General features: G+C 37.2%; 1 protein-coding gene across 5 annotated transcripts in view; it reads right to left on the bottom strand.

The window, feature by feature from the left end:
- ZNF385D (zinc finger protein 385D) overlaps positions 1-25,212 on the bottom strand; it is a 416,407-nt gene that overhangs the window by 121,826 nt on the left and 269,369 nt on the right. For all 5 annotated transcript variants that reach the window (XM_021538112.3, XM_021538113.2, XM_021538111.2 and 2 more), the window contains one exon: positions 12,271-12,413. In XM_021538112.3, the coding sequence (XP_021393787.2) occupies positions 12,271-12,413 (143 nt within the window). The remainder of the gene's footprint in view (positions 1-12,270; positions 12,414-25,212) is intronic.

The following is a 25,212-nucleotide window of genomic DNA, read 5'->3' as shown; positions in this document are numbered from 1 at the left end:
AATCCTTTGGAAATTGCAGTCTCTTCACTGCCTGTCCTCTGTCAGGCACCACTCTCTCATGTTACTTCCTAGCACCAACAATAGCTTTTACTGCCTCCCAGAGTTGATAGTGCCATTTGGGAGAGCACTGCTATAATTAACTCAGGCATCACCCCTGTGATTTATCTTGGTCATCTGAGTCCTAGCAATACCAACACTGTAATGGGTTAGATCCATTAGCAAATCAGCCCATTATAAACACAAAATATGAGTAACACAAAATACATTTTTTTTCTTCATCCACTTCCAGCTCCCACAAGCATAGCACCTTAAAAAATAATAAGACTTTTACTATTTCTAGCAAGTCGAAGTTCATATTTTCTCATCTCTTCCTACTTAGACTACTTAGACTACTCAAGGAAATTTTGCTATGTATCTCTCTGCTTGGATATATAAGGCTCTGTTAGGGAAGGGAACAAGCAAACTCAAATTACCACATTTGTAGCTAAAATAAACAAACCCTCCTGCTGATTCCATCTAGTTAAGTATGTTACCTCATGGGGGACTAGCACATGCCAAGACAACACATTTGGCTCAAGAACTTCCTAAAATATACCTCACCGAAGGCACAGTCTGGCAAGCATTGCTACTTGTGTTCTCAGCTCTTCTGGTCTTCTGTAACTTGTCAGAGCAGGCACATAAAATGCTTGGCTTAGTCCTGGCATTTTAATTTTTAACAAAGCATTGGCATGGTGGGCTACAGATAAGTTTAATGAAAACTGGACCTGAATGAAAGAAGTAAAGGCTGCAGATTTACATCTTTTTTCTATTTTCTTGACAAATGTTCCAGAGGTGAATGAATACCGCTGGCCTAAAATTTTCTTTCAGTATTCCTTTCACAGGCCTGTTATGTTCAACTTCAGGAATTCTTTCCATGGTCTCCATTCATTTGAATTGCTCTCTCTTGCATTCAAACATCCTGGCAGTTTCACAGTAGCAAATTACTGAACAAAACTTCTCCCAGGCAGTTTTGCAGCAATGTTTTACACCATCTCTAACTGTAATTAAAAACATCTCTGTCCTATATAAATTTATTCTTTATCTGCCATTTTCCTTCACTTTTAGACTCTTCAGTTTTCCTTTGTGAGTCATTAAGACAACTTTTACATTTAGCTCTAAACATAATTTTTTTATCATGTAAGAAAACTACACAATCTATTTAAATTTTTTCTTATAGTTTCTAACAAGAAATGTGTAAATGTATAAATGTAATGTGCCATCTAAAACTTTTTCACTTGTGAATTCACAAAACTTTTAATTCTGGAAAAAATAATGTTTGTTAGAAAAACTCTGCTTTGTATTCTCTGAAATAGTAAGAATTTGATACTCATCTGTTTAATATAAACCAATACATTTAAAAGAGAAACACAGATTTCCTGAGGAGTACAGGGTTTTGTACTATTCTTTAATTAAATGTTTTAATTACTAATTTAATCTATCTGAATATTAACATAGGATTATTTGAGCATTCATTAACGCCGAAAGGAAAGATGCCAGGAAAAACAGTAGTTGCATGAGCATCTGGAATTCTATATCCAATTTTGCTGTACAAGTCCAACATATGACCCTTGGGGATTTTCTTCCCTTATCAAAAATATTATGATAAAATAAATTAGACAGGACATGGACATTAGAGAAATATTTCATCAGAGATTGCAACATGCAAGACTCCACATAAATGAGTTCTTCAGCATGTGCTATTTACCAGCCCAAACTACTGTGAGCAAAAAGAGTAGAAAAGAGACACAAATTTTCCATTATCATAAAGAATAAAAGTGTGCATGTGTTTTAAGGCACATTCTTGAATAGTAGAAGCACTGTTACAGTATACTATGAATAAACAATTAATGAAGTAACTGTGCCTAGGAATGCACTAACTCTGTCTGAAATTACCTGTCATGTAAACTCATCCTTTTTTCAAGATATCTTTGAAATTCCTAAGAACAAATTGCAGGTTGTTAAAAAAAAAAAAAAAAATCTGCAAATAGCTATTCATCTATGCTAGAAACACAAGTGTACCTAGGGTTAGAAAAAAATCATGTCTTACTTTAAATCCTTCCAAATGTCTGTCTCATCAACAGAAATAACAGTGATTTTAGAATTTTATCACTTTTTTCATCCTCAGAGTACAGTAATAAAATCATTGCTTTAAATAATTCCTTTACACTTTAATTGCAGCTTTTTAAAAATAGGTTAATAACCATCCATATTTAAACTGTAGATTTTATGAGTTATACTTATTATGTGAACCATTAAATTTTTATAGTCTTTCCAGAATAAAATAATCATTGATCTTTTTCATCTGAGTGCTATTAAGGCAAAGAGTGTAAGCATCAACCAATTAAAACATTATTTAAAATGCTTTACAAAATGCATAAAATTTAGTTTTAAGTAATTTCACTCATCAAGACTTGACAAATTTCAGGAGTAATTAATTTAATTTTCTTTATGAAAATGTTTTGCATTCAAAGCAAAATCCCGGGGGACCCTCAGCCCATAAAAGGCTGTGCTGTTGCCTTTGTCTTGTTTACTATGACTTCCCAAAAGCAAGTTGGCTCACAGTGCAGTACTCTCCAGCAAACGTGTAAGACAGGACAAGATGACTCAAAGTCTATTCCTTTGCTCTTCGTAATCACCAGCTAAACAAACAAGCATGTGAGATATTTAGATCCTATTGATTTCTTTAGGAACAAGAAACCATTTAAGCAAATGTTAAAAATACACTGAAAACAAAGCCTATAGCATGTAATTTTTAGCTATGTGTAGTCCTTTTCCCAGAGATCACTTCCAGCCTGCAACACTGTTAACGAAATTGTCTTCAAGTTTATACTCCATGGCCTACTGTGTGGCCATTTATACAATAGCAGAGTTATAAGCTTGTACAAACAGGGTGTTTGTGGCTCAGACCTGTTTAATTATGGACATGAGAACTGGTGGAGAATAGAAGTTCACCCATTCTCACATGGCAAGAAGGAGAAGCACAAACATCTCTTCCTCAGAGACAAGGTGCTCAGTCACTGGAGAGTGATACACTGTGTGAAAAATCCTGAAAGAACTGTGAGCTATCAAACAGAGGATGAAAGTGCATGTACAATAAGCTCAGCTTCCACAAAGAGCAACACCTAACCTGCACCCAAAAATATGTACAATCTGCAGGTGGCCAAATGACCGCCAGCACTGAGGTATCTATAAGGACCTTGAATGAGGCTATGGAACAGAAGAGAGAAAGATGGTAGGTGCAGAAGGACAAACACAGGCAATGCTGTTTCACACATGCTTACACAAAATAAATCTTCCAGATAAATCAAAGCATATTTACCACAGACACACAGTAAACTCTGAAAATTGGACAGCAACCAGGAAATGGGTATTTTATTTGTATCCACATTACAGTTACAGAGATGAATTCAAGGATAGATATTATAATGTTCAATAAAGTGAAATGACAAAAACATCGGCTATCTTAAGATAACCTTAAGATTTGCTTCCCAGGAGAACACGCACCCTAGAAACCTGAATTTCTTCAGAAAGCAATCACGGAAGGTCAGAGCACCCTTGATACAAATTTAACTTAAATAAAAATAAAACTTTATAATTGATATTTTTATGGTATCTACCCATTTATACTCAACAATCTCCTTGAAGGTCTCAAGTCTACTGTATTCTATGCAACGGGAGGTGACACCTGCTCATTATAAGCATAGGAGACTTCTGATTCCCTAATTGGAACATAATCCTGAAACTGCTCAAATAAGTTGTGGTAAGTCAGAGAGAGAGTTGGTTGTGTTGAAAGGAACCTGAAAAGATCGTCAATCCCCTGCCCTTGGCAAGGACATCCTTCACAAATCAGGTTGTTCAAAGTCTCACTGAACCTGACCTTGAACACTTTCAATGGTGAGGCATCTTCAATTTAATATCTTTAATAATATCTTAATATAATATAATAAAACGACATCTTTAAAATCTTCTTTGATGACATTGACAGAGGGATTGAGTGCACTCTCAGCAAGTTGGCAGATGACACCAAGCTGAGTGGTCCTGTTGACACATGTGAAGGACAGGATGAATGCAGATGGACCTAGACAGGCTGGAGAAGTGGGCCTATGGGAATCTCATGAGGCTTGACAAGACCAAGAACAAAGTGCTGTAGCTGGGTCAGGGCAACCCCTGATAACAGCACAGGCTGGGGATGAACAGATTGAGAGCAGCAGTGTTGACAAGGACTTGTGGGTGATGGTTGACAAGAAGCTGGACATGGCCCAGCAGTGTGCGCTCAAAGCACAGAAAGCCAATCCTGTCCTGGGCTGCATCCAAAGCAGCGTGGGCAGCAGGGCAAGGGAGAGGATTCTGCCCCTCTGCTTCCCTCTGCTGAAACCCCCTGGAGCACTACATCAAGCTTTGGTGTGTGCAGCCACACTGGTGTCCCCAGCACAGAAAGGATCTCTTGGAGTAAGTCCAGAGGAGGGACACCAAGTTGATCAGAGGGATGGAGCATCAGACGAAAGGCTGAGAGAATTGGGATTATTCAACCTGGAAAAGAGAAGGCTTCAGAGTGACCTGATTGTGGCCTTCTAGTACTTGAAGGGAACTTACGGGAAAGATCAGACAAGACTATTTACAAGAGCATGTAGTGACAGAACTACAAGTGCTCTTGTAGTAGGGAGGAATAGGCTCAAAAATAACGAGAGTAGGTTTAGATTAGAAATTAGGAAAAAAATATTTATTGTAAGGGTGGTGAGGCAATGGAACAGGTTACCTCATGGGAGTTACTTAAGGCCAAGTTTGAAGAGGCTCTGGGCAATGTGGTCTAGTTGAAGGTGTCCTTGTCCACAACAGGAGGGTTCAAATTAGATGATCTTCAAGGCTTTCTTCCAGCCCAATTAATTCTATTATTATATGATTCTATTAACTTCTCTGGACAATTTTTTCCAATGCATCACCACTCCCATAATAAACAATGGCTTCCATTTTAAAGCTATCCTCCTTCTTTTTAGAAACATTCCCCCTTGTCCTATCACTACAGGCCCCAGTAAAAACTCTCTCACCATCTTTCTTGTAAGTGCCTTTAAGTACTGCTGGGCCACAATAAGGTGACCCAGAGTTTTTCTTCTCCAGGCTGAACAATCCCAACTCTCTCAAGTCTTTCCTTATAGGAGAGTTGTTCCACTGACCTGAATTTTCCTGACCCTCCTCATAACCTGCTTTAATACATCACTGTCTTTCACTGGAAACAGGTTGCTGTAATCCAGGTGGGGTTGTATGAGAGTAGAATAGAGGAGAAGAATAACCTCCCTTGACCTAATGGCCACACTGCTTTTGATGTAGTCCCAGCTAAAATTGTCCTTCTGGGATGTAAGCACACCTTGCCAGGTCATGATCATTGTTTCATGCATCAATCCCCCAAAGTCCTTCTCCACTGGGCTGCTCTCTCAGAGCCCCCAGTCCGTCCTGGTGCCAGGGATGCTCTGACCCTAGTGCATGAACTTATTCCTGGCCTTGGACTTCATAAGATTCACATGGGCCCAATGAAAGCAATTCAAAACACAGACAAGGTGTACTGCTACAACATAAGATAGTTCTAAGACAAAGGTAAGAAAAAATTTGTTATCCGAGTTTAAACTTGTAGGAGGTCCAACTACAAATTGCAAATAGATGAAAAAACATTTAAAGGAGATTGCAAAGGGACTAAGGTTGGATGCTCCTTAACAGGAACAAGTCCAAAGAACATAACAGCAATGACTGGAGAGAGGTCCTCGGGATCTGAGACACTACAAGCAGAAATAACATCCATGCAGTCACAGCTGACCATGTTTCAGGAGCACACATTTGTATCAAGTCAAAATATAAAGTCTCCTCCCTGTGCATGACATAGAGCATAGACCATACATAAAAACAGGCAGAGTATGCCTAGAGATCTCAATCCAGCCTAATCTGACTTAAAACCAGAAAAAGACAAAAAGCTTAATTTCATGATGCCTCCTGAGCTGTAAATCTTTCCTCTGCATCAGGAAATCAGTGTTTTACTGGTATTTCAAACAGAACCCAGGGTGTATCTTAAGGGTTTAAGTGCATGGGAGGTAAATCTGGCCAATTCAAATGACTGAATATTTCATACTGATGTTGATTTATCTCTGTTTTGGAAGCACCAAATAAAACATCTGAATTGCCAGGATCTTCTAGTGTTTACTCATTTCCTAACTCCTCTACTTCTCCTGCTGACTAAATTAAGCATTCTGGGCAGCAATGAAAATGTTATTATAATAATGAATTCCTGCACCCAGCCATTATTTTTGTATTGTTCCCTACTTTCAATAACATTCAGCTAAACAGTAATAAAGATATAGATTGTAAAGAGTATAGCTATCTTACAGTTCAACTGCAGTGCTATGTAAGGAAATGAAAAAGTCAAACCCTCTGTTTCTAGGTACCCGTAAATGAGCAGTTACTCAAAGATTGGCCCCAGAAGCAATAATCCCTTCTGTTTGACAAATGAAAAATTTGGCACACTATAGTACTCCACATGATAAAGGACCTTCTCATGGAAATAACATTAAAAATCAGCACAAACTATATTTTTACTGCCAAGTCCTTATATATAGGCAATATTCCATTTTGATTCACATCAGACTTAGCCATTGTGTTGTTGCCTGATTATCCTCTTCTGGAAACAAAGCATTCTAACAACATGTCATCACTACTGAACTTGAAAGGACTTTATATGAGGAAAAATAGTCTCGTTATGCTGCTTGCTCAATTAAGTTAAAAAGCATAAGACAAAACCATTATGTATTGGCATACAAAAGATTTGACTTTATTTTTTAAATTTCAGGCTGATAACATTTAAAAAAACTAACATGTACTTCAGAGTCCTCCTCCAGTCTTCACTATCAAAACACTACTTCTTATTCATAACATCTAGAAAATTGGCACATCATTTCTACAGCACACATCTCCCTTCTAGATAAAATAACTATCCAGGACAAGAGCCTGAGGAAAAGGTTTTTTAAATCTCTTCTGACAGCTTTCTGACAGGTTTTCTCTGCATTTCCTGGCATAATCCTTCCCAGAAATACTTCTCAGCAAGCAGGTTTTCTCCACCGTCCATTTCTATCAACTGTTTGGCCACAATAGAAGAAGACTATACCTACAAACACAAGCATCACCTCTATAAATAGAGTGTAGTCTTTGTGCTGCCCTGGAAGCTGCTGGGTTGTTGCATAGGGCTGTTTTCAGGAAGCAAGGAGCAGCACACTGGCATTCTAACCCAAGTTACCACTAGAGCCCCAACCTATGGGCAATGGACACTGTTAACTCCTCCTCCTCCTTTCCCATAACGAGGGGAAGGTGACATGGGAAGATCTTAATAGTGAACGAGGGGCTGTTGGCATAGAACAAGCAAACAGGAAAATCAGGGAACTGAAGAAGGATTGTTACAGATGGATCATGAGAAACTTGTCTGTAGAGTAACAGTTCATTTTCCATTCATGTTTAGTACAACTCTGACATTGCCACTGCTCTTCCAAGTCATACTTTTCTAGTCAAAACTGTAGTGATGTTTCTTTCCAAAGCATGCTTATTTGGAAAACTTTGTATTAACAACAAGGCTTTAATTTGGAGTTAGGGATGGAACTTTTCAAGCAACATCGCTCTTTCTGTTTTCAAGCATTTATGCAGATCTTCTACACTGTGTACTTCTTCCTTTACAGATTGTGCTCATATTACAAAGTATGATAAAGTATTTTTGCAGATTTTTTTCAGAAAGATGGTTAGCATATCCTCAAAGAATAAACAATGAGTGCAATGCACTGTCCAATTTTCTACCTTGTAATGGCAAATGCCCTGCATTTCTAAAATTTAAATTGTGTCTCCTGATCAAGAGACTGAAATGTATAATTCTGAGAACTTTGGAAATAGGCAAAACCCAGTTTCTGATGCATCTATGCTTTGGAGACTACCAAAAAGTCTACATAAGATTTTTTCTGTCATAGGGTCCATCAGCTAGGGGCTGATGCTGATATCTTGCAAAACTAAGCATCTCCTCTTAGACCAGAGACCCACTAACATTTTTCTACAAGTTAGTTAACTTCTAGACTTCGTTGCTTTGTGAAATTTCTCTGCAAACAACCATCGGCTCATGAACAGAATACGCACATTCACATGCAAAGACTAGTAGATGCTTAATATAACTGTTCAAGCTTTGAATCTTTAAGAACTAATTTTTAGACGTATGCAGACTTGAAGCTTCTCTCTGCAGATGAAAATGCAGAAATATAACAAATATTTGCTAAATGATCTCAAATTATTTTCAGAACAATTTAATTATTTTTCCATTATTCTGAAAACATTCAAATCCTATTTTAAAAAACTACATAAGATTATTTATAGCCATAGTTTCTCTCATTAAAAAAAATTTAGCCATTTAAATCCCATCCAGTTTATCTTTTTAGATCAGATAAACTTGCAGTGAACCTGGGATTCTTCAGGGTCTGTTCTAGTGGGGTGTTTTCAGTTTAAACAGCTGTGTTGTTACAATTTCCTTTTACATGTGACTTGAGGGTACCCATTTGCTTCACAATTAAGGACATAGCACCTACAAATGTTCAGCTAACCAGATTGTTAATTGCTATGTTTGCTTTATGCTTTCTCATATAAATAGAAAATATTCCTCCTGAAACTGTATGGTTCAAAGGTTCAAACATTATCTTCCTAACTTTTCTCAGGTTACTCAGTTTTTTTCTTTTCCCTCTACTCTCTGTCGAAGGATATTACTAATATAGGTTTGCATACTCCATGTTATCTCTTCTAGTCTCTGCTTCAATGAAAGCTTTTGCCTTTGTGGAAATCAGTGCGGAATGTTTTCTTCAGAGGCAGCCAGCAAAAATTGAGCTGGTTTTAGAGCAAAGTCATCAGTAACAAATAAATAAATTGTATGCTTGTGATAAACTGAAATTGAGTGAAATATGTTAAAAAATACACCTTACTAAGATTATTTGCAATACTTAAGGTTTGTATTTGGTTTTATTAATTCTTATGTACATGTCTAACTTTCTCCACTGGTAAGTTACTTTTGCTTCCACCTCTCCTAATATTTCTATCTAGTTCATCTGAATTCTCAAATTCCCTGAAGATTGTCTTTAGATAAAATTAGAAGCATAACTGCTTAATAAATAGGAGCATTGCTCTGTAAACATACAATACAATGTCAGCACTTCTGTCATGTGATTTCTGAGTGGAATTTAATATATGAGCTGTGAATAGCTTATGACCAATCCCATAATGTGGGATTCATGTAAATGTAGATGCAGCTGAGCCAGTCCCTCATTACAGTCTGAATAGATGAATGAGAACTTTCAGGGGTCACTTCACTTCATGCCAAAGTATATATACCGCTTTCATTGCAAGCTACCTTTGTGCGTTTTTATCCATGCATAACTTGGAGAAATTGCTGATTTTTCTGCATTATATTTTGTGAAGACGCTTACGCTGATTAGCTCAGATGCCTTTGTCTATCACAACCAAACTCACACTAATTAGAATTGAGAGAGACTACTTATTTTCTATGAAATACGTCTGAACTTTTATTTAAATTTCAACTTGGTCATGCTGTTTTCAAGTAAAGGCTGTTGAAAAGTGGCCAATAAAAGGCCAGAATTCTGGACTTCCCTCTAGCCTTCTGAGGAGTAGTCCAGACATGCTGCCAAACTCATTTGTTCCTGTGGAATTTGTTCCTGTGAGGGTCAAGAGATCTTTAGAAATCCATTTCCTATGACTCAATTTATGACCCTCATGTCTCAGTCAAGAGAAATAATTATTTATTGACAACATGAAGAGAACATCCAGTTCAGGTGCTCTGTTATGGACCACTTGTTTGACCTGTGTTTAGCCCGGAGCATAGATGATTCTCCACTAACACTGCATAGGATTGTCAGTGAAGTCTACAAAGAAAAAGCATCATCAACAGCTGCAGTCAATCATGAACAGGCATATTTATGAAGATAATTTTTTTATTAAACCCTTTTTTCTATCTCACATTCACATAATGAAGCCCCTGACAGAAGCTCTGTTTAAAGTCTAACATGATGTGTGGGTTAACTTCTTCTTGGGCAGATAATGGTCAGTGATTGACGTGTCCCCATAAGTTTTGTTGGCTTGGAGAGAATTTCTGGAACCGTACAAAACTACTCATCTAGTTTATACATTTGGAGGTTGCTGCTAACCATCCCTGGCATATGAGCTAAACATAGCAGCGTTCAATAATGTGCTGTTCACAAAGAAAATGGGAACATGGAGGATGATGCTGCATGTCAGCACACATGATGAGAAGGCAAAGGTCACTTAGCAAGGCATAAACAATTCACTTAGCAAGGCATAAACTATGAACAGCAAGGCAGGTGACAGCAGTTCTGATGACAGCATCCTCACACTCAGGACTGACATATCTGCCAAAGGTGGACTTGGCAGATGGCCACACATCACAGCAAGCAGTATTTTGCATGGAAACAGATTTCAGAATGCTGTTAAAAAGGGGTTCAAGTCTCACCCCTGAAAACTAGGCTCACTTTACCAGTGCTCTTACCAAATTATATGCTACTAAGATAATGTTCAGGAATAACATGGTTTTGATATGAGTCTATTTTTACTTTCTTACTTCCAAATTAATATAAGCATGACTTATCAACCCCTCCCTCAAAATAATTATAGTAGCAAAGCAGTTTGTGTAAGAAGAAAGTAACTGGAAATTTATAGAGTAACAGGATTAACAATTATTAACATTCATTATTAAAATTCTATTTCAGCTATATAATTAAACAATTAGCAAAACAACTTGAAGACTATGAACCATGGAAAATCCTGAGGAAGAAAAATACAAGAAATTCTAATAGATATCTTTTAAAAATTCAGCTGGCCTATTGCATTAACTACAAACAGTGATCACAACTGGTTAAAATATCTCAAATCTAAAACACACTAAACAAGTCTAAAGTTGTATACATTTCATTATGGGTTATCAGTACCATTAAACCCAGACCATTTCAAAACCTTGCAGCATACTAACACACCTATAAATTTAAAGTTTACTTGTAATAGTCGTTCACTGACTGTTTCTGTGCTTTTTAAGACTTGTAGTTTGTAGTTTCTCTGTTAATGCTGTGAATTTCTTGAATTGTATAAATAGTTTTGACAATTAGCTTATTTTAATTACTTTAAAGCAAAATTAACATCTATGAAAGGTGAAAAATATTTAAATACAGAAATTTCCTATTGATTGCTATAATTTTTTTCTTAAATGCATATGATCCTTTACTACTCTTAATTATTTTAATTATGATTTCTGCATGTCAATTAGAATTGGTTCAGAATAGAAAATTCCACCCCCTCTCTGTCTCTCAAAGTAGGTAAGCACAAATATTCTTAAGAGGGGTTTTTTGTATATAGAGTATATCTAAACAAGGAAGAGAGCACCCAAAAGTAATTGAAAAGGGGCATAATTCTATAAAGTCAAAACTAACATAAAACCAATGCAGACCCTTTTTTTTTTTTAGAGCAGTAATTATCTCAGCCTGAAACAGGAAAATTGGAACATTGATGACATATGTCAGTAAATTAACTGAAATACTAATGAAGAAATAGGATTTCTATAATCATACATAGCATGACTAAGTAAAAGAAAAAAGGGAGGAAGCTATCCTAGTTTAAACCTAAGACATGAGAAAAAACACATCTTAACCTGAAAAAAATACCCTGGATTGTTTCCCACTGAATAGCTCATACAACAGCTAATTGTTTTAATTCTTATGTTATTAAAGTGTTTTCATCTTTAGGCTCTGTAAATTTTTAGTATTTCTCAGGAAGTGTGTTGGAGATGGGATGTAGAATCCCATTGCTCTGAAACTTTTCCTCTCTGAGAGTTACAGTGAACTGTAAGTTAGTGAAGCTCTGAAGGTCCTAAATTACTGTGGGATATTCACAAACCCTGGGACTGAATATGGCCTGAAACTTTATTGCATGTCACTTGGGATCATATAATTCTTTTCCTTCTACATTTCTTCTGACTTATACACCCAGGTAGGCTTCTATTTATGGCCTATCAGCGTGTCGGAAAGAGCTATTTGGCCCTCAGTAAGGGAGAGGATATTCCAGGTTTAATGAAGTACATAAAATCCTACTTTGTGCCCTCTCGAGTCTTCCATGGAAGCTGTGGCTCGGTGTAACTGTTGGGAGAGTACTTACTGCATTGAAGTTGGGGAAGAGATTCACTGCTGCGGCAGTGTCCAGAGGAAACGGGAGGAACGGCTTAATATCCAGCGATGGCTGCAAGGGTGGTGCAGGAGGACGCACCAGGGCTGGGAGAGCAGGGCTCTGGCATGTACCACCTGCATGCAAAAAGAGACAGAAAGCATTCAGCAGGCGATGTGATTAGCCGGGGGGGATAAAAGCCAGCACGCCCACACACAAAGCAACAATAAAAAGACAATACTGGATCAAACAAATACATTTTGACTTATCCAAAAATTACTGCATTAGTGAAAAAAAGCACAGCTGACTCAGTGACTGAGCTGGTTATAATTCTTTGCCAGCAATTGCTTTAGGTTTCAGTCTATTGTGATTAGAATTACCTTATGAACCATTTATTTCCATGGACAATCTGGAACAACAGTTCAGCATATGTCTAACTTCCTTTGAGACCTTCAGCTAGTTTCATTGTCTTATAATTTCAGCACTTCATCCCTACCCTGTTGCTCAACCCTACAAAGGCAGATTACTCAAAAAGATTAAGAACAACTTGCTGATCAGCTCAGCAAAAGTCATGTTATTTGCAGACTTCTGTTTTCTTAATTAAATGCTCACTCATGGAGCCAACGGCTTCCGTTTCAACCTAAACCTCACAAACAGAACATACCTTGCTGCCTCAACAGTTGATCAATACAAATGTAAAAATAACAGTTTCAGGAGCCACTGAAATTCTGTTTATGGGAAGGTACCAATGAACACTTTCTGCTCTTTGCAAGGGGTGGAGCTGATTTAGACTCTGTGAAGCAGAAATCTCCTCCCAGCAAACCACCAGCTCTGTGGGAATGTAATGCAAATGAAGAAATCCCCTTGCATACCAATAAGGTACTACCTATTTGCAGTGGACCTTATTTTGCTTATTTGTTTGCCCCTGGCCACAGCCAGCTACAAGCTGGAAGGATCCAAGTTCATTCTCTGCTTTCAGTGTCTCCTATATTGGTTGTACTCCAAAACATCAATTCTCTGTTAATTAAAGACTATTTGGATCCTAGGAAACTGTTAAAATATGCCAGTGTTCTTCTAATCTGAGAGGCAGGCAACAGACTGTAAAAACCTGCTGGTAAGAGTCCAAGAAACATTGAAAAAAAATGAAAGGGGAATTTTGTCCTACTCACTGAACAGGGACACAGGCAGACAGATCAACAGAGGGAGAGATGTGATTTTTTTTTCCTTTTTACCTCTCATACATACAGACATTTTATTAGACAAGTTGCATACATGCTTTAAGAGTGCAAATATAAAGTAGTCAGAATGATATATGACATCTCTCCATATTTGGCCAGCAAATCTGCTAACAAGGTTTGTCATGTTATACATCTAATTGAGGGCTAAAAACATAAGACTTAATTAACCAGTAGTAGAAGATCATCCAAGTTGTGCTTCTAGATATAAAATCAGCTGGAGCCAAATTTTGAAGACCGTATTTTTTTGCCAACTTTCAATTCCTCTGTGAAGCGTTTCACTAAGAATCACTAGTAAATTAAAGGTAGTGGATTAGGGGGGTCACTGCAATCTCATTATAGTTTTTAATTCCAAGAATAACTACCATTTTTGGTTTAGTTTCTACATTGTACCTCAATATAAGTGTGTAAGAAATCAAAAGTTTTTGAATTCAGCAGCTGAGGATATAGGCAACAGAAAAGCAGACCACAAGCAGCATAGAATGATAACGTATTTGATTGCCATTGCTTTGGTAATTGTTACATTCCCATGACATGGTTACAAAAACACTGTAAAAATAAATCTAACAGGTCAGAATGATGATAAGGTAGTGTTGAGCATGCCAATCATACTACCTCAGAATAGGAAAGACCCATAAAAATACTTTTCAAAATGCTGGAAATACTTAGCTTTACTTATATAAAATTTTCACACACCATGAAAGGAAGAAGTCACTCTTACTAAAGGAAAAAAAAAAAAAAAAAACCCAGATTGCACCTGAGATTTTACTGAATCACACAGACATTTCAAGGTGAGCATTTGGCAATAGCAAAGAATTTGAGGTTAATCAAACCTTCTGTAACTCACAAATGCAAATGTAAACTGGAGTGAGAAATGTCACCTGTGCTTGGGGACACAGTTTTTTGGGTGTATAATCCCAGTACTACGGAGAAGATCTTCAAAGATTCAGATTACCTAGAACAACAGCATTGCTATCCCAAACTCATCTGAGATAACAAGACACGGAGGATGAAATATTTCTATTCTGTGATCCTTTCCTGTGGCATGACTCGGCACTCACGCACCTGCTGCTGCCAGCCAGAGCAATGCAAAGCCATCTGGGGACGAGAACAAGCTTTAAATGGAAAAATCCAGCCAGCTCTGCAGGACCTTGGCTGGCACTCAGAGCCTCTGGAACAGATTTTTAAATCTACCACAGTCCTGGCTACAGTGGCACACAAAATTAGTATGTTCAGGAGCACAGCTGCTCTCTGTTTTTTCAATAGTGTCAGACATGTCCCTAAATGATGGAGCATGTGAGAGGCATCATGAAATCTGAGCCTTTGCTTAAGAACTTCTCTAATATTTATGGATGCAAAAATTAGCTTCTCTTTCCATTTAATGTGCACAGAGTTTTAGTCTAGAATCTGCAACAGAAAAACTGAAGCAATGGCAACCATTTTTGTGACTCGGCTTATCTTGGACAACCTTTGAGAATGTCAGTGTTAACTATTTCACACCTAATTCATTAGCAGAGGGATGGAGAGGGGTAGACACCCGCTGGGAAGAGTTCTTGAAGAGCGTGCACAGACAAATTCCAAGTGTTAGGGAATATTGGATTACAATGAAGAACCATAAAATTTGCTTATGACTATTTTGGTATTGTGTAGGATAAGTTTCTCTACAAAGCCCTCCACAGCATTCCCTGAGCAGATGCAGCATTGCCAAACAACACACAATGAGGGTGAAGGTTCAATGTCAGCCTTTTTACAAGCTTTCTACCAGCAAGGTTTGGATAACATTGTACCAATAAAACTAGGAAAAAATCCTACAACACTGATAGGTTTTGTCCACAGCCTGCGCTTAATGCTCACTATTACTATTATTACCTGAAGTTCACATAGATAGCCTTGTCTTTATGAAGACCATGCTATACCTTAAAATGGCAGGATAATACAGTTTTTCTAACTCCAGTCTTACAAGGTAATGATGTTAGAGTCTCGTGTCTTTCTAAAGAGGAGGAGAATCAGATTCTAAAGGGAGATGAATGTTCAGACATTTGAGAAATTCACGTCAACAATGTTACCTTATTTTTCTTTGTAGGGAGACCAAAAACAATACTACTTAGAAGTTTAATCAGCTCAGCATTTTGACCAAGTTTGCAGTAATAATTTGTTTCTTTAATTTTCAGACAATTTAAATCACAAGCAAGATAATCTCTTGGACAGAGGCACTGGCTATACATCCAAAGTAAGTGTGAGCCCAAAAGTTTGGGGAAAAGCTTGCAACAAACCTTAGCCCCTTCCTATATCACATTGAGAACTCCTCCAATGCCTATCAAACATCACATTTTTGCACAGCAGTGTAGTTCTGTGTCTCCAGCTGTAACCAGACATTTTGCCCTACTACTGGGTAATCTGGTTTGAAATACAACACCATGTTCTGGGCACAGACAGCCCACATACTACAAAGGCATGTGAGACACATGAAGTTCATGCTCTTGGTGACACAGCCCAGTCAAGTGGGTTCTCCTTCTGAAACCACTGGTGATATGAACTTCATCAGCATAAGACCTTTCTTCCCCAAACCAAGGGAATATGACAGAAACAGATGAAGAGATGATTCCTGCTCATTGCACCTCAAATTGTCCATTCCATGGCAAATTGGCACTTTTTTTTTTTTTTTTTTGAGTATGAATGGGAACAAATACTGGTGTCTGTCCTTTTCCCTGCTTCCCCTCTACCCCATTTTGATTTTAGAGACCATGTTTCACTATGGAACTGGAAACAGATTTTAAAATGAGAATTATTCTAAAACAAAGAAACCATGTGTCATTAAAAATGCTTAAGTTTGAATCTTGTCTTCACAATTTCTTTGGTGACAAATCTCTACAAGAAGTCAACATATTCTGGGGGAAATTTTGCGTTGAATGAAACTGCACTTACTGAAAAGAAAATTTCCCATATAAATTTTTGTGCCCAATTCACCTGAAATTTTCCTTGGATCAGTGTTAGGTAAAGAGTATAAAGAGCTGTAAGTACTCACCCTAAAATCCAGATTAAGAGAATCACAAAGACTGAATATACACATAGCAAACCAAACAAAATAGCCCTAGAGTAAACAGACACCATAAAGCAGGGTGGTTTTTCATAGAGGATAATAAATAGCAGGTTTCCTTAATGTTTTTCAAGCAGGCCAATATCCCCCTTCTTCAGATTCCCTAATAAACAGCTCAACAAATTGGTAGCTTCCTATTGTTTTATTTTGTGACTTGGCTACAGAGAAAGTTATGTTACATATTTCTCTGCACAGTCTTTCCTCATGCACACCCTCATTCCCAATCCTTCAAGTTTAAACTTAACTGCAGATTTAGTTTCCAGAAAAAGAATCACAAGGTGCATTATCAAATAGTCTCTCCTAATGAAGAATCCGGTTTACCTTTTGCAGACACAAAAATGTAGATAATTTTTTGCAATGCATTTGAAATTTGGAGGCATGTAAACTGGGCAGAAACTCTAAACTAATACCACATTAATCTAAATATTTTGCAGTTCTTCCATCACTAACTATTACCACCATAAACACTGAATGAAAAAGCAAATCTCTGCAGAATTTTATTTTCATTCCTTCACTACTTTGCAAGTTTTTCCTTCTGTTCATGTGCACAGCTATTTTGAATACAGCAAAGATACTAAACTAATGTACCCTTTCCCTTCCTTCCTAGAGTCTGAGCTGGTTTTCAGGATCATAAAGTGGTTTCTCTAAGATATGCATAATTCCATGTTTTACAACCCATCTCACACCTCTCCTAATATTTCCATGATAACTCATATTTGAGGTCAAAAAAATACACACATTCTGCCTTGGCAAAAGCTCAGAGAACCTTTCAGCTGGTATCACTCAGTGAAGAAGCTGGGAAAGTACCACACATTTCCAACTGAGAAGTTGACTTCTAGGAGACTTTAAAAGAACTCCAAAAACTATCATTAATGGTTTTTTTATATAGGAACCTAATATCTAATAGGACACATACAGTAAGCATTAAAATACATCCTGAGACCCTGAGCAAGAACAGGAATTTTCATATCAAATTTTCAAGAACAATAACTCCAGGCTATTTTAAAGCATAAAAGGGAAAGGATATGTGGAGAACTCATGGTCAAGCTTATAAATCTTAATAATCTTACATTTGGATAATTCAATATTAGCTAGACCTTTTAATTTGTTAGGAATTAAGTTTGCCAGTGGGCCAAAGGAAAGGCATATTTGGAGGGATTTTTTTGAAAAGACAATAAAGACAAAAGCATTTAAGAACAGCAGGCTATTCATGGTGAATAATGCTCTTTTGTGATCTCAAGTAGCAAATATCACATTTATATTTTCAGGGAATCTGATGAAATAGGAAATTTCAAGATATCCAAAACCAAAAGAATAAACTTCTCTGGGATCTAACAGAGCAAATATGACAGGAATTGTAGATGTCACTTTTAGAAATTAGTTTAATGTAATTTGCCATGGACCATAGTCACTAGGGTACTCATTTTTATCACGGTATGATACTCTTCAATTTTACAACAGCTACTTTTCTCAAAAACTGCTGAATTGCCCCTTTGAAGGTAAATTCAGCTCCATAATGAGTAATACCAGCGACCTAACTTGGCACGGAAAAATGAGACTGACTTAGTCAGCAAACTACTTGTTTGTAGATATTGCAATAAAGTGGCTAAAATATGAACTCAGCATACAGAAAGTTAGCTAACATGCAACTTGTATCTTTTATGTGCATAAAGAGATAAAATTTTGATTTTGAATATTTATTTTTTATAGGTTACATATTATTACCTATGAACTGAAAGGAGATTAGGTGTAAACAAGTGACATGAATGGAGAATTTTTCGCTCAGAAAATCTATTTTCTGACCATTCATAGTCTTACAGTTCAGCTTCTTGAAAGGGTTTTTTATAATTTTGAGTGGTTTGTTTCTTTTTAAATTTTCTTTTAGAAGGGGAAATAAGAACCTTAATGTGCTTTCAACTTCTTTATTTTTCACATACCCTTTCTGGAGAGTGCTTTCATTATTTAATAATATAAAAAAAAATGATAGGCACATTTAAACAAAATACTTTTACATATAATCACTCTTAAACCCAGAAAATAAAGAAAAAACCCAACTGTATTAAATATTTGAAGCCCACTTGAAAACAAGAGCCTTCAAAATGGGACTCCAGCCACACCAGCCCCAATCCTGCTGGCTCTCCTGAGACAGCTTGAGAATCAAGTGCACTGTGTGGCCACACAAGCTTTCCTTTCACAGGTTCTGCTGTTAGCAGTGGCTAATCACTTTTAAGAGGATGAATGCAACACTGTTTCAGCTGTGGAGATCTGTGAGTAATTGATTTTTCAGTTCACTGGCCAAACCAAAAAAATAGTGACAATTAAGGGGGGAAAATCCCCACCATTGTGTCAGCTGAAGCTCTTCTTTCACCTAAAATGACGCTCAATAGGTCCTACTTAGATACTTAACTGTTTTTATTATTTAAGTATTGGCAAAATTCAAACATCCAGATTCAACAACTCAAAATGACTCATTACAAAAATATTTTCTTCCCTTCATTTTTTTTTTTCCAGTTTGGCACAAATCAGTACCCACTGTTTATTTATACAGAGCATTTTTCAGCACATACACTGCTCACCTGGAAAGTTTGAATCAACTCTGGTCATTTGTTGCTATTCAAAGTATTATTATTTCTAGAGAAAATATTTATTCTCTGGTTCCTGTAGAGTGAGCTAGTTTAGAAAAAGAATTCTTTTTATTATTATTATTAGTTTTAGAAGCCTGCAGCTATGCATCATGTAGTGTTTTTTTAAAGCCTTTTATTTCACACATACTAACATTTTGAAACACTTAAGACCATATATCCCAATAATTTTTATTGGAAAATGTACTCCTCTAGGTGTACAGGGGAGTAAATTTCACTTTTCATTATGTAGAAACCTGTGAAACTACTATTATGATGCTGGACAGGGAAAATGCAGAGACAAATTTGCATGCGTAGTCTGACACCCATCATCTGTCATTATTTCCTTTACTTTGCTAAACAGAGGTTTCTGCTCCCATTTTGCTACCTTTTTCCCTCCTGTTCCTTTATCATCTGCATTACAGGAGGGTGGGCCCACCTTACAAACAATGAAATCCACCAGTTCTGACTGAATGGGATTTAAGTGCTCAGCATCATGCAGATCTTACCAACCTCAGACCTCCAAGCTAATTAATGAGAGAGCCTCTGTTAACCCCAAAAAGTATCACCTCTTTTTGCCCTATATCTAAAATATGCCACGGACCCCAGGAAACACTCTACTGAATAAAGTACTGGTGTGCTTTGGTTTGGTTTTTTTACATAACAGGTACTGAAAAACCATGATCTGAACTTCAGTACCTAACACTGCCAAGCAAATAATTTTTCTAAACCATTATGGGCCACATTTTATATGGATATCAAATTGCACAAGGGCAGAGACTTAATTTTTATTTTTTTAGCATAACCTACCTAATTGAGCTCTTCAGAGTCCTTTGGGCTTTGATTGCAGTTGGTCAGACAAATTTGGATTTCTTTTTTTCTTTATTGGAAACAGTTGGATCACTGAAAGTTAAATGATCCAAAATGAATGAACCAATTTCTGCAAAGTTCTGTCTGTTTCTAGTATAAGTAAACAATTAGAAATTGTCCAGTTTGGTCAGCATGCTTATTACCAGCTGCCCATACCAACTATCAAAGAACCAGAAAGCCCAAGACTGGAAGGCATGGCTTTGGAGAAGACAGACTAGCATACCCACGAACCTCAGCTCTCCTCCTACTTGAGAATGGAGGAACTTTTAATTCCTATTTTCCTTACAAAAAGAAAAAAAATCAAATATTAAATACCAAGCAGTCTTACTTTTTTTTTTTTTTTCCTCTATGCAATTCCAGTGTTAATTCTCTGGACACTTCTATCTAGCAAGATATTATCCCGATTTTTCAGCTAGTAACCTAGGACAGACAGCAAAAGTCTTCTTCTCAAAACTTACACAGCAATGTGGCAGACAAAAGAGCTCACCTCTAGGTCCCCAAATTTAGTGCTATGAGCACTGTAATATCCTCTCCTGGTTGTAGGCTAATAGCAAACTGAATGTGCTTTTTCTTAGACTTAAATGATCTCACCGACAATGTCAAAACTTGTTCTTCTTTTGGTGCCATAAATGCTGGAGGGAAGAGGAGCTCACCAATGAGTCTACATCTGCACTAATGATTCTATTTTCTTTTGGCAATCTACATATCCCCAGCTCTATTTTTACAGTTTCTTCCCATACTGCTCATGTTTTATACTATTTTGTACTTTCTTTGGTAAGAAAGTAAATCCAAGGAAATGAAATGCTTGGCTTGCACAGAGTGAGCTAGAAATGTACAGAGACATTTCTACCACCAAGCAGTAATGCTAAGACAGAAAAGATGGCTGAGAAGGGACATCATCAATGTAAAAAACAGTGTTGGAAGGGAGGGTGTCAATAGGATGAAGCTGGGTTCTGCTCGATGGCACCAAGAGGCAATGGGCAGAAACTGCACAGGAAGTTCCAGGTGAACATGAGGAAGAAGTTCTTTACTATGTGGGTGACTGAGCACTGGAACAGATTTTTTCAGAGGTTGTGGAGTCTTCCTCACCAGAGATACTCAAGAACCATCTGGATGCAGTCCTGTGCCATGTGCTCTAGGATGACCCTTCTTGGGCAGGGAGATTGGACCAGATGACCCACTGTGTTCCCTTCTCACCTGACTCACTCTGTAATTCTGTATAAAAAAAGTTTCCTTTTTCTTTTCATGATGATCTTGGCTAGTTATTCCCACATAAAGCAGCTACCCTAGTGTGATCTCCAGACTGCAGCAGAAAGATTTACTTTCAAATTCAAGCTAAGGTGGGAAACATGGGTGTTTTCAGAGGAGGACTACAATGGGATGAAGTTAGAGGAAAGTCATAGTGCTATAAATGTGCATTTCCCCAAAACTGCATGCACAGTGTTTCTTGACACCTTTCAGCCCATAGACATATTTTGTGACAATATTGAACTGATTGCACCATTATTTACTGACACATCATGGTTGTCTCCTAACCAGTGGGTCAGTATGTGGTTTGTAGCCTCTACTGGAGAGGTACTAGATCTTATCAGATCATGTCCAACAAAAATGTTGTTACAAACTAACTGCATCTAAACATTGAAACACAAGGAATAAAGTGCTGAAGGCTATGAAGATACGTCCCGAAGTGTGCTCTGCTGAGGTCACAGTCTCCTGGTATATCTTAACCACAAAGGTTCAAAAAACCTCCACCATAAATAAATAAGCTAAGCAAAAATACAAGCATCAGCTAAGTATTATAAAAATCACATTAATTTTAAAGCTTTACACTTTTTGACATTTATAAAAGTCTTTGACCTGGCATATTCTGCAGTTGGATTTTTCTGATGGTTTTATAAAGGTCGTGTTTATGGTATAATGAGCACAAATTTCCAAGGGCTATTAATCAGAAGAGCACTGCATAGCAAACAGATTTCCAAAGAATTTTTCATTTTTGTGAATGTATTGAATATAAGGAATATATTATCAGCTTTAAAAGTGCCAATTTCAAAAGCATGCTTGGGGAAGAAAGAATTATTAACTTCTGGTGTCTTTACTTGAAACAAGTGCATGACTGAGAAAAATATGTAACTAATGTCATGAAATGGACACACTCCACTAACAAACTCTATGCAGATAGTTCTGTGTAGCAATGCATCTTCTATTCAGCACTAATAATTCCATTTAGCATTAATAATTCACCAGAAAGTGTTTTTACACATTTGTAACTGCATAGTGCAAAGTAAGTGGAACTTAATGACAAGTTACTGCATGTTACCAGGGTACCACTTCACTCTTTTGCTAGCTGTCAAATCTCTGTTGCTTTACTGAATAACAGGCAGATCAACTTTAGAAAGTGATGAAGTTAGGAGAAGGATGGCAGAATCCAAGCCAAAAGAGCAAAATCAAAGCTAACTCCACCGGGGGAGTGGAAGGAAAGGAAGGAGAGAGGTGCATTGAGAAAAAAAGTGGCAGAAAGTCTATGGTTTTGCAGCTGCACTTGGCTGTTGGTCTTACAGGTAGCACACAACAACAGACATGAAAGTACCTCTGTCAACCTATGCCAGTGTCACATACCCTGGACCATGAGTCCCTCCTGAATAAACCTCAGAGTTGCTTACACAGGACTGCCTATGTGTATGTATGTGACAAAAACATACTTATTGAAATAAAGTAATATTTTTCCTTTTTCTTTTCCACGCATAATGGCATAAATGCTTACACAATACATCAGAAACTACCACAGTCTCAAAAATTTTGATTCACAAAAAACACCCCAACACATATGTGTTTAAAATGATTAGGTTTATGATCTTTCATAGGTAGGTAAAAGAATAAGTGGAAAAATTAGAATAGAACCAAAAGCACAGGATTTACTAATGGACAGTGACCACAGTCACAGTAGATAGATGTATTCCTTACAGGACAGTCTCCTGGACATAAAGAATTTAGCTGATGCTGCTTTGCAAGATACTTGTTAAGATTTATTATAGATCATATCATCATTTTTCTTGTCTTTATCTATTTCTAAATTTAAAACACTTCAAGTAATTTGGCTTAGAACTTTTTCCAACAATAAAATAACTTCCACTCTGAATGAAATACCTGAAGTTTTTAAAGAAAATTAAACCAAAACAGCAAACACAAATATCGTTCCTTCTCAGGATGTAAAGTCAGAAAAAAAGCCTATTAGATCACATGGTCCAATTGCCTCTAAGCCCCAACCCATTACTTTTCATAAACTTCTATTATGCTTTATTGAAATAAAACAAGTTCATTCCTCAGGAGATACAGCTGTTTGTGCAAAAAGCAAGAGCCTGAGGCTCTGTGACCGAGAGTTTCTGGGAAAAGAAGTTGATGCAAAACTGAAGTTTTCCTAACAGGCAACCTATGCTTCGTATTGAGAAACAAAGAAAAAGCAGACAGTGCTTGGCAGTTTGTTGTCTCCACAGAAACAGGGGAAGAGAGGGATAAAATATTTAGTTAACTTGTTAAGTTTGAACCTTACTAGGACAAAATTTTATGCCATCTTGGATGACACATGCACTGTGTCAGTCATGACTACACCCTGGATTTTCATCAGCAGGGAATTAAAAAGAAAAAAAGTAAATTGTTGTACAGGGGAGAGAACGATATCTGTATCTTCTGCTAAGTACCCAAGTAGTTGAAGATTAGACTTGAGTCACTCCCCTCAGCATTAAGCAACAGAGATCAGCTTGCATCTTACTGGAGCTGTGCCATCAGATGTTGCTCTCTTGCCCCACTGTGGAAAAGTTCAGGCTCTAGTTGAACACTCACACAAGACAAAAGTCTGACCACTAACAACAGAGCAGCCTTCCAGCATGAAGAGATGAAGAATTCACCAGGAATTTGCAGATCACTCCTGACTTGCTAGGAACCTTTTTGCTGTCCTGATAAACTCGTCAGCCATTCTTCATCTGTGTGAAAAAAGCTAGGGATGCAAACAATCAGCAGTTCTGCACTACAGGACAAAGTGTTGAGTTCAGCAAGGGAGCCATGAAAGGAGAGCTGGTGCTGATAGAGTACAAAACCCTGAAGAAAATGCTAAGGGTTCACATCCAGTTTGGGAGAAGGAAAAGTGGAGGGGAAGTAAGGTGGCAGAAGGCAAAACATGACAGGAAATAAAATAATGGGATGTTGGAAATCAGTGGGAGAAATTTGAACCTTGGCCAGAATCAATTAAAGTGTCTTCTGGAAATTTTATATCCAGTCATACATTTAATTTTAATAGTTTAAATAGGATGTGTTATAGCATACTTCAATAGTAGTAATTGTATAACTCTGTGGTATCTACAAATCACATCTTTGCCAAACATTATTTAGTGCAATCACATGATGCTCTTGTGCAATTCAAATGATTTTATGTTTTTTTCCCTTTCTTAGACAGAGATAAACATGTGTCATATGATATACTGAAACACAGAACTAGGTGTTAATTCACAGTATATCCTGATGAGTAAATGTTTTTATTTTCATCAAGAAACTGTGCAATTGTGCTTCTATATGCATAGCTGAAATGAAAGAACAAAAGAAAAAAAAAAAAGTACAAATTCCAAAGGACTGACTCCACTGCTCAAGCAGGGTACCTTCATTCTCACTAACAGATCCCACCCATGACCGTTCTGCAGCAGGGAAAATATAACAAAACAGACTATACTGAAGTCACTTTTATAAACCTTTTCATTCCCTGTCATAAGGGATCAGTTTGAAACCATGTTTTAATAATCTTTGAATCAGGCTGTGGGTTTGTACATGCCATGGCAATTATAAAGTTAAAGATTATTAATCTATTCCTCTGTGGTAATTTGGTTGAAGCTTTGCTTCAAGATGTGATTGCTTATGGATGAGAAAACAGCAAAAATGCAACTTTTTCTGTGTTGCAATGCTCTGTAGGAATTTATCTTCTGATCTACATGGAAGCTACACTTTCACACATACTTTAGAAGCAAATTCTTTTAAAAGTTTCAAAAATGTAAATATATCAATGTCTGTATTTTAATCAAAGGCCCATATTGAAGCCTGCTCTGTAAGTCCTCAGCACCTCAGGGGAATG

This window comes from Lonchura striata, chromosome 1, assembly GCF_046129695.1.
Source record: "Lonchura striata isolate bLonStr1 chromosome 1, bLonStr1.mat, whole genome shotgun sequence".
NCBI classification, from domain to species: Eukaryota; Metazoa; Chordata; class Aves; order Passeriformes; family Estrildidae; genus Lonchura; species Lonchura striata.
Note: the sequence above shows the minus strand (reverse complement) of the source record. Positions and strands in the feature narration are given on the sequence as shown.